The sequence below is a fragment of the Scyliorhinus torazame genome, chromosome 19 (genome assembly GCF_047496885.1).
Source record: "Scyliorhinus torazame isolate Kashiwa2021f chromosome 19, sScyTor2.1, whole genome shotgun sequence".
Taxonomy (NCBI): Eukaryota; Metazoa; Chordata; class Chondrichthyes; order Carcharhiniformes; family Scyliorhinidae; genus Scyliorhinus; species Scyliorhinus torazame.
Window position 1 is genome coordinate 114,886,118 of NC_092725.1, and position 16,149 is coordinate 114,902,266.

Here is a 16,149-nt window from a genome sequence, read left to right on the forward strand (position 1 = left end):
TCGTTGGAGAGAAGAAGGTTAAGAGGAGACTTAATAGAGGCATACAAAATGATCAGGGGGTTGGATAGGGTGGACAGTGAGAGCCTTCTCCCGCGGATGGAAATGGCTGGCACGAGGGGACATAACTTTAAACTGAGGGGTAATAGATATAGGACAGAGGTCAGAGGTAGGTTTTTTACGCAAAGAGTAGCGAGGCCGTGGAATGCCCTACCTGCTACAGTAGTGAACTCGCCAACATTGAGGGCATTTAAAAGTTTATTGGATAAACATATGGATGATAATGGCATAGTGTAGGTTAGATGGCTTTTGTTTCGGTGCAACATCGTGGGCCGAAGGGCCTGTACTGCGCTGTATTGGTCTATAAATCTGTTTAACCTCTTGATTCACAATCCTCAGCAGCCTCTCCTTCGCCTCTCCTTGTGGTCACGTGGGCGTGCACCTCAAATTGACTGTTCGTTACCAGTTTTTACACTCTTTCAGACTCACCAATCAGTCTGATTTTACTCTGCATTTACTATCAGTCTATCAGCAAATGCAAAGTGATCAGCTTCTGGTTAGATGTCCAGTACACCTGCCCAGTGTGGGGGTGGGTGGGCATTGTTTGGAGCCCTGTGCCTAAGCACGGTGTTTCATTGTAAATCCGCTTCTGATTCACAGGGGGTGTCAGTCCTGTAGCATCTGACTCAATTGGCCATTCTTCACATGTCAAATAGGAGGACAGTGAGCATTAACAGGCTTTTGATTGTGGAGGAAACATTCTATGTCACTTAACATCCACACATGCACCTTGTATCTGTAATACCAGATAACCATTGAAAAGGGTAATTTCTGGCTATGTTTTTGCACTCTTTCTAATCTGTGACCTATTGCGGCTAAATATAATATCGCCAACATTATGGAGCTTGGTACGAACTGATAAATACATTTGGTATCCTGATGCAAAATGTATTTTTTAATTGAATGGGAAAGGGTAAGAGTTCACAGTTACTTTTGTTTCCCATGCAGGTAAACATGAATATTTAATCAATTGCCTCAAGCCTATTTATATGACATTACTCTTGTACATTCTAATATCTCATTAATTCAATGGCATAAACTTTTACAAGGCTATTTGATAGTACGTTTATGCTGCTATGATGGTAGCATAATCTAATGCTGTAAATACATAGAGGAGTCAATGTGTAACATAAATTAAAACTGACATCAGTGTTCTTGTAAGGGATTACATCAAAAAAGATCACATGAACTCAATCAAAATTTTCCTCCAGTTAAAATGATGAACGATCAGTGGATTATGCTAACCAGTCAGTTAGTTGCTCAACCGTTGCGACCAATTGTAAAAACACGTTAGATATTTTTGACAAAGGTGTCACCATGAAGTGTGTAGGACTTTCGCTGTGAATAGAGACACAGATTTCTCAAATCTGTCTCTTTATATGATCTACAAAATATATATTAAAATAAAGCCAATACACAATAGTGAACATTACAGAAACCAGTAATAAATTAAATTTCAAGAATAAATTCATCCCCAAGCCATGCGTTCACCATTTGAGTTTTATGAACTCTTTTTAATCTTCATTATCCAATCTCAATTATTTTTTTTCAGCTATTCAGATAATGGGAACAGCAAATGGTTTCTTAACATGTTCTTGAAATCCTTCTTTTCAAATAATTACCTTTTCAAATGTTACCATCTTTCAGACCAGTAAGATCTTTTCTTAATAAGCCTTAAGCCTTCCATGTGCAAGATGTCACTGAACAAGTTATTTAATGGATATGAACATGTTTTAAACAACACAATCAAATATGACAATTTCCTCGCAAAACCTCAGTTTCCTGATACTTCCACAACAGATCCCTTGATTTTCTTCAAATATTCCATAACGGCTCAAAAAATAATTCCATTGTTTAAAATAATTATGGTTCATGCTACTTTTGTTGAAGTTGAACATTAAAAGATGACACTTCTCTAATCTTGCATTATAAAGATAATCTTCTTAGAGATGGGGACTAGTTATAATAGAAGGCCATCTCGACACATTTAATTCCAATGTTGCAACTGATAGAAACTAAGGCTACAGTGCGACAGGCATGTCATTAATTGAATTCAATATTATGCAGTTCAGTTTCTGATACAAAAAATGTGAAATCTCTAAAATGGATTAATTTAAATAATAAGACAAATCTGGGAATGATTATAAAGAGAACAGTGGATACCTAGGATTGATTGGATAGACAATATTGGATACCTATGAGTGATTGTATGGAAAATAATGGAAATCGAAAAGCCATTACATCGAGAATAATGGATATCTGGGATCGATCCCATGGAGAATAATGGATGCCTTGACTCACTTACATATACAACAATGAATGCCTAGAATTGATTGCATATGGAATAATGGATATCTTGTAGAGATTATTACATATAAAAGAATGGAAATCCAAGAGTGATTACCTAAAGTATAATGGAAGCTCGAGAGTGATTACAGGGGGATAATGGAAATAAAAAATTGATTTCACAGAGGATGTCAGAAATCTGGCTGTAGTTACTTCAGGGTAGAAATTCCATTCCACTGAAAATGGGGGAATTGCTTCTTTTTTCCTAGAAAAAATGGCCTACTAATTTCAATTGCAGAAATCACACATTTCAAAGCCACATGTTTCTCCAATTTCACTCGTAGTCTTTTAATTATGGAGAAGAGAATGATTCTCTGATTTTTCACTGGAAGAGGAATTTTTCCCAATTTGGGATGAAAGTATACCTGGATGTAATTGCACTGCGGGAATCTCATGGTGACTTCCATAATAAATCATTTGATGGTTTGTAACTCATCTGGGATTAAGTTACTGCCTTGTAATCACTCTAGTGTGTCAATTATATTTAAAATGAATGCTCTATGGGGGAAGGGTTATTCAGCGGAATGTGTTCTGTACTGTATTGTTGGTGTTTCGCACTGAAGATTTAATGACCTCTCTACAGAAAGGTTATTGAGAATAGATTTGCAGTTCATTAAGGAATTTTTAGGAACTGTATTCTGAGAATGTGATATTTAGTAAGAGTCATAAATTAGTATGAAACCTTCTAAAAATTCTAAGTGTGCACTGTAGCTTGAGCCTGCAGTCTTAATCGCTTTAATAAACGTGTGGGATCAGATGTAAGGATTAGTCTGGGTGGTAGTGAGATTTACAACTGATTCATCCCCTATACATTAGAGTGAAGACACGGAGCAGCCTGGGGTTAAATGTGCTTCATGACTTTCATGTCCCTCCTGACACAATACATTGTTATTTTAGACTTTACGTTGCGAGGAAGAATCTCAAAGGATTTACCAGATGACTTTTTTGCTGGTTGAAATCCCAGAGTGTAGAGTCTGTTGTTTCGGCTAGTTGTGTGATGTTTTTCCACCACAACAGCTATGTTGCCAGAGATTAAGTTGGCACAATAGTAGGGCTATTCCAGCATTATTTGTTATGTATATTAACATTTCAGATAGAAGACTAAAAATATTAAGGTGATGTCAGTGCATTAAAATACATTTTGTTTCCATGTGGACCAGGAGGAGCAGGAGTGGACACCCAACCTATCTCCACCCCTCACCCCACCCCTCCCAATCCCCGACATACACTCCCCCACCCCCTTCCCACTTAAAGCACTGCATAAACCATCCATTTGAGACTCCAGTGGTTGATTCCCAAGGCCTTGGTCCTTCCCACTGGCCAGATACAGCATACCACCATCTTTATACTGGATACTATTGGAACAAGAGTAGCTCATTTAATGGCTCATGCCTCCTCTGCCATTCATTATGACCTATCTCCAAAGCACTTAGATTTTTGCGAACCAAAGATATTATCAGTCTCATATTTTAAATTTAAAAATAACCTAGCCATTTGCGGAATAGACTTCCAAACTTCTTGCTTTGTAGAGGTGCTACCTAATTTCACTCCAGAAAGGCCATAGTCTAATGTTTAGGCCATGGCCCTGAGTCTTAGATGCTCCAATCAGCCAAAATAGATTCTCTCTCGATTCACTACACCAGTCTTCTTAATATCTTGGAAACTTCAAATCACACCTTAATTTTCTAAACTCTGGGGAATGCAATGCTAGTTTATGCAATCTCTCCACCTAATTTAGTGCTTAGTGACCAAATGTCATTCTGATAAATCTACACTGCACTCCCTCCAAGGCCTTTCTTCCTCAGGTATGGAACTCAGAATGGATCTCAGCACTCCAGATCTGCCTCGGGCTTAAATGAGAATTTGAAATTCGAGGTGCTGAGAGCAGTGGCGGACCTACATTTTTGGGGCCCTGAAGCTTGAACTGTTATGGGGGCCCCTTCGCAACCAGCAACGAGGTCTGGGTAACCACTGTTATCTTCTTCAATGGGGTTGTTCCACGACAGATCATCACAAATTTTTTAAAAATGTAACCACTACATCGCAGATTTTGATTAAAATTGCTGTACTGGATTATCTCACATGTCAAAGTCACTGGTGTGAATAAAAATTTCCTATGACTTATAGTTTTCGAGTTATGGGGGATGAAAATTAGGGAAATGTTATATACATGCATGATGCATCATAGAATGATGAAATAAAACATAGAAAAGACCACAGTCAATATAATCTTTTATTTTAGACACCTATGAGAATACATACTATATGAAGCACATTTTACAAAATACTCTTTCTTCTTTTTTTTCTAGCAACATATTCACGTACAGTTTTGTCATATGAGAGCTTCCTTGCAATGTAATTTTCTAGAGACAATATGCATAAAGAATTTAAGCGCTCTTCAGTCATGGTAGACCGAAATTTGTTCTTTATAAAGGATAGCTTTGAAAAATTCCTTTCTGCTTCACAGCTCGTGATAGGCATTGTCAAGTACAGCTTAAGCGCAGTAGTAATATTGGGGAATTCTTCAATTAGGTGTTGCTCACAAATAAGCTGAAGAACTTCTGCGCATAGCATTTTAGATAGCGTGTTTTCTTCTATGTTCTGGGATTTCCTACGGTGCAAATATTCTTTGAACTGATAACACTCGTTTACTAATTTGTGGTCACTGTCATCTTTGTAATACGATATTATAAGTTTAATACTGTCCTCATCAATTTCAGAATTGTTCACCAATTCTGAGAGGAACTTGAACCTTTTCACAATCTGCTCATCTGGATCAATTCTCTTCCGTAACTGGATTATCAAGCAGTCATAGAGTTGATATAGAACTTCTGTCCTAAATTTGTCAGCTCCTCCCAAAGAAGCAATACCACTTGTTCCATCTGAAAATTACCTTGTAACAATGCGTTTGGAAGCTTCAGAATAACTTGAGGTGATAGCTTCACACAAACCTTTTGCTTCTGATTCATAGTGTGCAATCCTATCGGCTGAATTTTCTCTGAGTTCTTTAACAAACGAAAGTAAAGATGATGGCAGAAGATTAACTTCAAATACATCAAAACCAGGGGTTTGGAGTTTCTTACTTGTTTTGTTGAAACGCTCCAGCACTTCTCCCCAAACGACTGTTTAAATAGCATATTCCAGCTTTACCAACTTGTGGTATAAATTCTTTGCATCTCGTTTACATTCAGGCTTCTCTTCTGAGTCTTCAAAAATATTTTTGAGAGTTTGTTTATTACCCATTTATCCATTTTTAATTGCCTGGACTGCTTCATAGTGTGCAGACCATCTAGTTACACTTAAGCTCTTTAGAGAAAAATGTAGATTGCCCTATGCGTTTAAAATCCCCCATCTTCGTGGCGATCCAGAAAAGAAAACATACAGCTCCTGCAAAATGCCAAAATAGTCAACAACTTCAGGTACAGTAGACACTGCCTTTTCTCCAACAAGGTTAAGTGAATGGGCTGCACATGGTACATAGTCTGCGTACCTGTTAATGTTTTTAAAGAGTGCTTGCAGCCCTTTCTCCGAGCCCTTCATGTTAGATGCATTATCGTAATACTGACCACGGATATTTTCAATTGAAAGCTTATGTTCACCCAGAACATAGAACGATACAGCGCACGTGTTGTATTTTGTTGTACAAGGTCGTGGATGAATGGTTTTCTATCGGTAAAAATGTTAAAAATCTCTCACAGGGTTTTCCATTATAGCAGTATCGAACCACAATTACAAGCTGGTCAACATGTGTCAGGTCAGGCGTAGAGTCACCAAAATAGAGCAGTATTTGGTGTCTAGGTTGTTGATTTGATTCACAATTTCACCTTGCACATGTTTTCCCATAATTTCTATCAATTCTTCATACACGGGTTTGGATAGGTAAGTAGCATTTACTTTTTCATTTTTATATTTCTCGAGATATTCATGTAAAAATGGGTCGAACTCTGCAGTAAGTTCAATGGCCCCCATGAAGTTTCCATTATTTGGTGAGCCCCACTTCTCCTCATGACCTCTAAATGCCAAACCTCTTTCACTTAAAAACTTTATAACAGCTACATCTCTTTTCAGTACTTCAAAATAGTACTGTATGGTTTTTCTCATCTGTTCTTCAAGTTGCTGATCCAAGGTACTTTTATTTGGCTTTCTTGTTATCCAACACAACATCGCCCTCTTATGTTCCATGCTGTCTTCATGATTCTCCAGAGTTCTGAGTACATTCATCCAGTCAGAAAACCCACCTGTTGTAAGTGATGTTTGGCATTTAGAAAAGAGTTTGCAAACAAAACAACCTTTGCTCTTTGGGTAAACTAACCAGGATCTCATCACAGTCTGGCCATTTTTCAATCTTTTTCCAAAATATTTGTTTGAGAAACTTCTGTTTTGCTCCTTGTAAAGCCTGCTTGATTCGGTATATACACCATCTCGTTTTTATTTTGAAAAAAACCTATGTCTTGCATTAAACAATTCTGTATGAAATCATTATCAACTGTTATGGGCCAGTTTTTGAGGTCACGGTATTCTTTGAAATCACTGAATTAGCTTCCTGTTTCATGTTTCTGCTCAGTCTCTGCTTGTTCCGTGGTACTTTCATGTTGACCACTGTGATCGTCATCTGTATCAAAAGCATCGACAGTGGGTTGAATATTGCTAGAAAAAGCTCCCACGGTTTGTGCACTATCACTGGCTTCAATGGTGTTTGCTTGGCTTGTTTCAACTGTAGTGTTGACAAACTTGTCATTGCAAAATAGTTTGTTCGTTTTAGACATTTAAAAATTTCGTCAGATCGCTTTTCATTGAGTTTGCGTTTTTGGTATCCACTTAAGTACTTTCGTGAACTCATTGTTATTCCTCTAGGGTCTTGATCTCTGTTGAAAAGGGAAAAAAATTACATTAGCCACAGCAGAACAGCCAACTTACCGCGACACTCCACCTTTACAACATCTGTGCTACTGACTCTCAAACTTTGGGATTGTTGAAATATATACAACAAAAAATTAATCAATTTGAGTCGTGCGACTATTGTCGCATGTTTTGAAAGCAAAAAATTTTAGGTCTACTTTCTGAGAAAGGTTTTTTTTAAAAACTCCTGCTCAGAAAGTAAAGCGCCATTTTTAAAGATTTATAATAAATAAGCTAAATAGACTAAACTAGGTTATGTTCAAGCTAGCGTAGTACGCTAGGCTAGACTAAGTTAGGCAAGACTAGGCCACCAAAACTCATAGGCTAAGGTAATGTAACACAATTTTACCATTATTTAAACACTTTTCACAATAAACACCTGTAATTTAACACAAATTCACCCCTTTATTACTTTTTCATAAATACTTGTAACTATATTATTAGCCTAGGCTATGAGGTCGTAGCCTACCTTCCGTTCACCTCCTCATAAAAACAATAGGCTTAGGCTATTCTAACACTATTTCACCTTTATTACTTACGTTACTTTTCTAAATATAACTTTATTTCTGAGTAGGGATAATTAAAATATTGTATCCTTATGAACACTTTATTGAAAAAATTCTTGTCTCGATCGCTATCACGAGTGCTATCACGTTGAAAATTCACATTAGCATTGTGATTGCCTTTTCAACGGCTCCCCTTTTTTGTTACAACACGTCATCTACTGTTTGTATTTCTGTCATAAATGTTAATAGTGTTTTAAATTATATATAATTATTTTATATTAAATATATTTAGAATGAAACATCCTTAATTTGAATGTTTTTCGTTTACGGCTAACCTACATGATACTTTAATAACCTTTAAATTTTTATTTTAACTATTATTTTGTATTGAATTACACTATATTATTAATATATATATTTTTTTTAAAAACCCTTCTCATACAGTAGACCCAAAATTTTTAAGCAATGTGGACTAAAGTCGCTTCTGGGGCTCCTCCGGGATTAGGGGCCCTGAAGCTTAAGCTTCATTAGTTTCATAGTAGATCCGTCCCTGGCTGAGAGTCTAAGAGTCAACATAGGTCAACAAGCACAGAGGGAATTGGCACGCAGGGCTTAATGAGGGATAGGACACAGGAATTAGGAGAGTGCTAGGCGGGTGTTGGATCTCTGTGTCTATTCATATATCAGTAACGCCGTACATTATACCAAATAACAGAGATTCAAGATTAGCTTCTTGGGTTAAAGGCAATTTGCCACCTTTATTTTTGTCAGCTTTTAGTGTCTATTGGTAAGTTTCAATTTTCACACAAGTACAGAATTTAGGACGTTCCGACTAGCTCTGCAGTAAGCTAATCAAAGTGATTCAGCGGGATTCCCCACAATCGGCGCGATGGCCCGACGCCATCGTCAAAAACAACGTGAACCACTCCGGCGTCAAACCGACAAGAAGTAGCGGAATTCTCCACACTTCCGGGGGCTAGGTGGACACCGGAGGGGTTGGCGCTGCACCAGCCAGCGGCAAAGGGATTCCACGGGTCTGCGCATGCGCCAAAGGGCCGGCGTGATCCAGCGCATGCGCGGAACTGTTGGCCTATTCGGGCGCTTGTGCACGGGGGGGTGTCTTCTCCGCGCCGGCCATGGCGGAGCCCTACAGGAGCCGGTGCGGATGGAAGAAGTTCCCCCATGGCACAGGCCCGCCTGCTGATTGGTGGGCCCCGATCGCGGGCCAGGCTACCATATCGGATCCACCCGCGACACCCCCCCGCCCCCTCCCCCCCCCGAGGACTGCCCCAGCCGACTTACCTGCCAGCTCCCGCTGTGTGGGACCATGTCTAACCCACGCTGGCGGGACTGGCCAGAAACCAACGGCCGCTTGGCCCATCAGGTCCCAGAAAATTGCCAATGGCACCCGACCGATGTGGCATGAATCCCGCACGAAAACCAGCGCCGGAGAATACGGCTGCCGGAGAATACGGCGGAGCGGGATTCGTGCCGCTCCCCCGGGGATTCTCCGACCCGGCAGGGGATTGGAGCATCCCGCCCATTGTCTTTTACAAATACAGATTGTCGAATTCAAAATACAATGACAGCTCAAAGGAATTTCTTCAAGTCACAATACAGAGTACATAAGGACTGCGCAGTTTAAAATAGAATAAAATAGCGATTTGCAAAGCAAAAGGATAGAACAGATTTTAGAGAAGAGGTTGAATTGATTCTAGAATGACTTTCTCGTCCTGATACCTAAACTTTTAAGAAGATTACTATCTATAAAGTATCGTCCCCTCTACAGCAATGATTGGTCTTGACTAATCTATAATTCTTTTAATTCGACTAATGTGTCTGTCTGTTACATTAAGAAATGAAACATTTCAGTAAATTTCCACTTTAAGAAAAGCTTACTCAGCAAAAAATCCTTTCCATGGGGTGATTCTGTGGTCACTGCGGACATGGAACTGGATCCTAGCCCATCTCTCTAACACAATGAGTCTTTCTGTCAGTTTGGCCTTGCAAACATTTGCAGTTTCCTTATCGGATCTTTTTACAAGCTCTCAGCATTTTCTGCTGTCATGGTTAATCTATGACTTTTAAGATCTTCGTTGTTATGATTTCTTCTTTAAAAATATTTTTTTATTCTCCTCCTTTTTCACATTTTCTCCCAAATTTACACCCAACAATAAACAATAATCAGTAATGAATGTAATTTCAATCCCCATATCAATAACAACAATCCCATCCTCCCACCAAATCGCCAACATTAGCTATTATGATTTATTTTAATAATTTCTTCCTTTAACCCCTTTTACCTATAATAAAAGGTTAGTTTCTATCAGCGGGTTAAAGTTTATGGGACATGAGAGGCTGACCAGAATGTCATTGGGATAATTGAATGTGTAGGTTACAGTTTCAGTGACAGCTGAGGTGAGGTAAGGCATGATGCAGACAATGTTATATAGTTGGAAGTAGGTGATGTAACATATATGGGATCAGAAACCATAACATAGCTCTAGCTGCTGCATAACTTTTACCCCTTGTTTTTTAGTCCTCCAGATATAAAAGCCAGCTTCCATTTACCTTTTTGGTTATTTTCAGTACCCATCAAGGCCTAATGGCGGCCAGATAGTTTACTGCTACTTTGGAACGCAATCCGTACAAATCACGCCAGGTGTTGCACAACCTGAACTTAGCTCTTTGGCCCCTTCCACCATTTTCGTACTTTTGTCACTCATTCCATCCTTCTCCGGAGTCACTGTTTTGGGCTGATGCAGATTGTTCACGACCTCAGTATCCTGTTCAATCCTGAGGCTCTGGGTCACTTTCATTGTGGAGTTTGCACATTCTCCCCATGTTTGCGTGGGTTTCGCCCCCACAACCCAAAGATGTGCAGCGCAGGTGGATTGGCCACATTAAATTGCCGCTCAATTGGAAAAATTAATTGGGTACTCTAAAATTTTAAAAAAAGAATTAATTCCTGATTAACTATTCTCCCTTCCACTATTTTTAGCCTTAGTCTTAACCTGTTCTTCAACTGGCTTCTCAATAATAACAAAAATAAGGAAGGATTAATAAAATGTTTGTTGCATACTTTCCCCATGTTTCTATTGCTACATAACTGGCACTAATAAAATGTAACAATGCCAGAAACCTGTACTAATAACGTGTCTTTAACACAAAGAAAGCCGAAAGATGCTTCAGCTCTAAACTGCAATTGTCTATAGAGCCTCAGAGAGGCAGCATCTGCAGTATTGTGTGGGGTTTTGGTTTCCTTACCTCAGGAAGGATACGCTTACCACAGAGGGAGTGCAATAAAGGTTCACTGACTGATTCCGGGGATGGATTGACTGCCGGGTGAGGAGAGATTGAGGGGTGTGGACCTGTATTCTCTAGAGTTTGGAAACTGAGAGGCAATTTTATTGAAACGTAAAATTCATACAGGGTTCAACCTGCCAGACATAAGAAGGAGGTTTCCACTGGCTGGGTGAGGGTGGGGGAATACTAAGTAGGCCCTTATGCAGCGGGTGGTAAATCTTTAGAATTGTCTACCCCAGAGGCTGTGGCAGCTCAGTCATTGAGTGTGCTCAAGACTGAGATCACTGGATTTCTACATAGTAAAGACATCAAGGGATAGTGCGAGAAAGTGGTGTTGAGGTAGACCATCCATGATGTAACTGAATGGTGAAGCAGGCTCGACGGGCCAAATGGCCTACTCCTGCTCCTATTTCCTATGTCCACAGGTGTATTAGGTAAATCAGATGAGTCAAAGAAGGAAATACTGAGTGGAGTAACTAAAAACCTGGCTGCAGGTACATTAAAGAGGGCCCGAAAGGAGAAGTGAATAGGCGAAGCAGAGGGATTGTGGGAGAGAATTTCAGATGTTGGGGCCCAGTGACTAAAGGCCACCTAAAGTAGCAAGAGAAAGGATCACAAGAGGCCGGAGTCAGAGGATTAGGGAATTCAGAGAGCTAGTATGAATAAGAAAGTTACGGGGATAGGGAGGGAGAAAATCATTGATGGGTTTTAGATTGAATTGTAAATTTGAGATATTGAGAGACTAAGGCCGGGGTTCTCTAACAACGCGGCTAAGTGTTGACGCCAGCATTAGGACCGGAGTGTTTCACGCCGGCATCAACAGGCCTTTTGGCCCAGTGATTCTGTAGCCCGTAGGGGGCCAACATGGCACCGCAGTGCTTCGCGCTGCTCCAGCTGCCGTATGCGGCCCTGCACTGCTCACCGCAGGTCCGCGCATGCGTGCAGTGGCCGTTTCCGCACCGGCACCGCGCAACATGGCAGAGCCACACAGCGGGCCGGGCAGAAGAAGGTAGGCCTCCCTAGATTGCACACGCCCGCCGATCGGTGGCCCTTGATCGCGGGTCTGGCCGTTGTGGAGGCCCTTCCGGAGAGTGATCCCCTGCCCCCACCTAGGACGGCCACCGCAGTCGCGACGCCGAGCCTCCACCAGGTGGAACCATATGTGAACCATGCCGGTGGGAACTCTGTTGTATTGTCCGGCGCCGGAGTTTTGGCAGGGACGGGAATCGTGCCGCGTCAGTCGGCGGCCGCTGGCAGCGGCCCCCATGCGATTCTCCGGCCCGCGATGGGCCGAGAGGCTGCCCGTTTTTGGCGTCTCCCGTCGGCATAAATCACAACAGGTCCTTACCGGCGAGACCTGGCTGCACGGGCGGCCTGCAGAATCCTCGGGCGGGCGCGAGGGGATTTGGCCCTGGGGGTGCCTCCAAGGTGGCCTGGCCCGCGATCGTGGCCCACCGATCCGTGGGCTGGCTTGTGCCGTGGGGACACTCTTTCCCTACGCACCGGCCGGTGTCAACCTCCACCATGGCTGGTGCGGAGAAGAACCCCACTGCGCATGTGCTGGGATGACCCCAGCACAAGCTGGCGCACCCGCGTATGCGCCAATTCGCGCCGGCCGGCCGGCGGAGGCCCTTCGGCGCTGGTTGGCATGCCGCCAAACACTATGGCACCGGCCTAGCCCCTGGTGCGGAGGATCCCGCACCTTCGGGGTGGCCCAACGCCGGAGTCGTTCACGCCACTCCTTCGTGCCGGAGTGGCCCGCCCCGCCGGTTCGCGGAGAATCCCGCTCAAGGACTTTTACAAAATAAAACACTGAGGCAGATAAGGCATCTTGGTAAAGAATAAGGGATGTTGAGGCAATTCCTGATTTTAACATCATGAATAATCTTACAGGCTTTACAATAAGGATGCTTTCTTTTGTAGGTACCTGGAGGTGGAGAGTAGTGGCCATCGGAATGAAGTGCGTTTTCACTATCGATCTGGCAGCCATCAGTCGTACACAGAGGTGTTTCCCTACGCTTTGGCTGATGGACAGTGGCATCGGATTGCCTTGGTCATTAGTGCATCCCACTTGATTTTATATGTGGACTGTAACAAGTAAGTAAATGAGGAAAGTGTGTTTACAAACAAGGGAAAAGCCAATAAAAAGATTTTTTTTATTTTTAAATGAGGAAAGTGGATATAGATGGAATGCTCATTCTGCGATTGCGCAATGAGTTGTAGATATCTGTGCTGCACCAAACCCAAGAGTAATAGCCATTGGTGGCAAATGGGTAATTTGATCAACTTTATAACCTATTTTGCTGTCGTTGATTAAGCATGTACATTATTATTACAGATTATTCATTTTCCCCTAAAATGGACAATTCCACATTGAAATAGGACAGAAAGCACCAGTTCAAATGATCCCATAACCAGTTGACTTACAGCAGGCAGCCCCATCTCCATGATGTATACTAAAGCAACTATCAAAGAGTCAGCTTAATAAGCCTGTGAAGGATATCCCACTGGAGGGAAAGGACCTCCTTATAGCTTACTTTTGTTTAAATTTGAGTTGCAGAATGTGGCCTAATTTGTGATCCATCCTTAGCTGCCCTGAGAAGCTTGCAGGAGGACCTCTCCTCAGCCTCTGCTGTCTTTGTGTTGATAAGGTGGCCATGGTGGTGTTAGGACTTTGAGCCAGGAATAGCAGTCCATGCCTATGCCAGGTTGGTATGTGACTTGGAACACACAATGGTCACTTTTTTTTAAAGGGGCAATTTAGTGTGGCCAATCCACCTACTCTGCATATCTTTGGGTTATGGAGGTGAGACCCATGCAGAGAGGGCAAATTTGTGCAAACTCCACACGGATAGTGACCCAGGGCTGGGATTGAACCTGGGTTCTCGGTGCCGTGAGGCAGCATTGCGAATCGCTGCACCACCGTGCCGCCCCCACAATTGATCATCCTGTTGAGCCTTTTCCTCCTTCGTGGTAGAGTTTTGGGGCTGAGATGGTCTTTTTGAAGTGAGCTTGATGAATTAGCTCAATGATTATAACCAGATTTAAATTATTAAAAGCATTCTAAAATGTATGAAAAATTAAACTGTAGCCTGCCTCCAGAATTCTCAATTTTTATAAAAAGCTTTTCATCTTTTTCATCATTTAAAATTCTGCCAAAGCCGCTAACCAGCTAGTTCCTGTCATCTGTAATATTTTGTCTGATTTAACAGCTCAGAAATAGTGAGACATTCTAAAATTTAGGAGTTCTTAGAATATTGTAATATTGAAAAAGGGCTTGAAAATGTGGTCTTTTTCATATGAAACAAAGAAGAATCAAACAGCATCTAATAGAGTTTTTAAATTTTTACAATAATGAAAGCCTTTGGGGAGGGTAAAAGGTGACTTTTCTCTCACTGTTTGGAGAATCAGGATTAATTGGCGCTAAACTTACGGGCGGGATTGGGGGTCGGAGAATCGCCGGGGGCTGGCGTGAATCCTGCCCCCGCCAGTTGCCGAATTCTCCGGCACCGGATATTCGGTGGGGCGGGAATCTCGCCGTGCCGGTCGGCGGGCCCCTCCCCCGGCGATTCTCTGGCCCGCGATGGGCCGAAGTCCCGCTGCTGGAATGCCTGTCAAGCCACCTCTCTTACCGGCGGGACTAGGCGGCGCGGACGGGCTCCGGGGTCCTGCGCAGTGCGATCTGGCCCCGGGGGGGTGTCCCCACGGTGGCCTGGCCCGCGATCGGGGCACACCGATCCGCGGGCGGGCCTGTGCCGTGGGGGCACTCTTTTCCCCCCGCCTCGGCCACAGACTTCACCATGGCTGACGCGTAAGAGACACGCCCCCCTGCGCATGCGTAGGGATGACATCAGCAGCCGCTGACGCTCCCGCGCATGCGCGGACGTTCGCCGGCCGGCGAAGTCCTTTCAGCCCCGGCCTTCCACGCCAGCCGGTGGAGCGGAAACCACTCCGGCGCGCGCCTAGCCCCTCACGGTGAGGGCTTGGCACCTAAAGGTGCGGAGCAATCTGCACCTTTGGGGCGGCCCGATGCTGGAGTGGTTCCCACCACTCCATCCCACCGGGACCCCCCGCCCCGCCTCGTAGGGGGGGAGTCCCGGCCAAGGTGGCTGAACCTCCTCAGAAGAATTCCTCTTCTGCTGCAGTGGAAACCCTATAGACGGGTTTTCACTAAACCTCCCTTGAATTTATGGTGTTAATGGGAAAAACCCCAAAGAAACCTAAACCCTACCCCCAACCCCCACACACCCACTCCTGAATATTAACATTGACCAATAAGTACAAGACATTTTTCACAAAGCGTGTACGTTAACGTGGAGGGACAAACTGCCATCTTCACAACACATGCAGTAATGTTATTGGATTAGAAATCCAGCAAGTCCAATTAATATTCCGCAGACACTGATCAAATCCCACTATGGCAACTGAAGGAATTTATATTTAGTGAATTAATAAAACTAGAACAAAATGCTTGTCTCATTAATAATGATGATGGTGCTTTGATGTGCCTGCTGTAGGTTGTCCAAGCCTTTGACGTGTTTAGGAATGTGGGGATCACTGCTGCCCAGTCAGCCATGACCTCAGTCTTGGGTTTGAGATCCTTCAAATACTCTTTTCTTCATAAGGAATTATGCAATTGTATAAGGCTTTGGTGAGACAATACCTGAAGTACTATTATATGTAACCACATATCAGATCAGCCATGATCTTATCAACTGGTGGAGCAGGATGAAGGGCCAAATAGCCTACTCCTGATTCTGTGTCCTAGGTTCTTATGAACTATTGGATGGTTGTAAAAACTCACCTGGTTTACAAATGTCCTTCAGTGGAGGAAATCCTATATCCTGATCTGGTCTGGCATCTAAGTGACCCCACAGCAATGTGGCTGACACTTATGCCCCCTGAAATAGCCCAGCCTAGTTAACCTCTGGTAAGTCACTCAGTTTAAGGGCAATTAGGCATGGGCAGTAAATGCTGGCCTTGCCAGAGATGCTCATATCCCAAAAATGTATAAGAAAATAGTAATGGATCGCTC

At 42.7% G+C, this 16,149-nt stretch overlaps 1 protein-coding gene across 1 annotated transcript in view; it reads left to right on the forward strand.

Moving 5' to 3' along the window:
• The window catches only part of LOC140396438 (protein kinase C-binding protein NELL2-like), a 369,190-nt gene that overhangs the window by 85,954 nt on the left and 267,087 nt on the right, over positions 1-16,149 (forward strand). Inside the window, exon 4 of the mRNA XM_072485066.1 lies at positions 13,038-13,211. Within this exon, the coding sequence (XP_072341167.1) occupies positions 13,038-13,211 (174 nt within the window). The remainder of the gene's footprint in view (positions 1-13,037; positions 13,212-16,149) is intronic.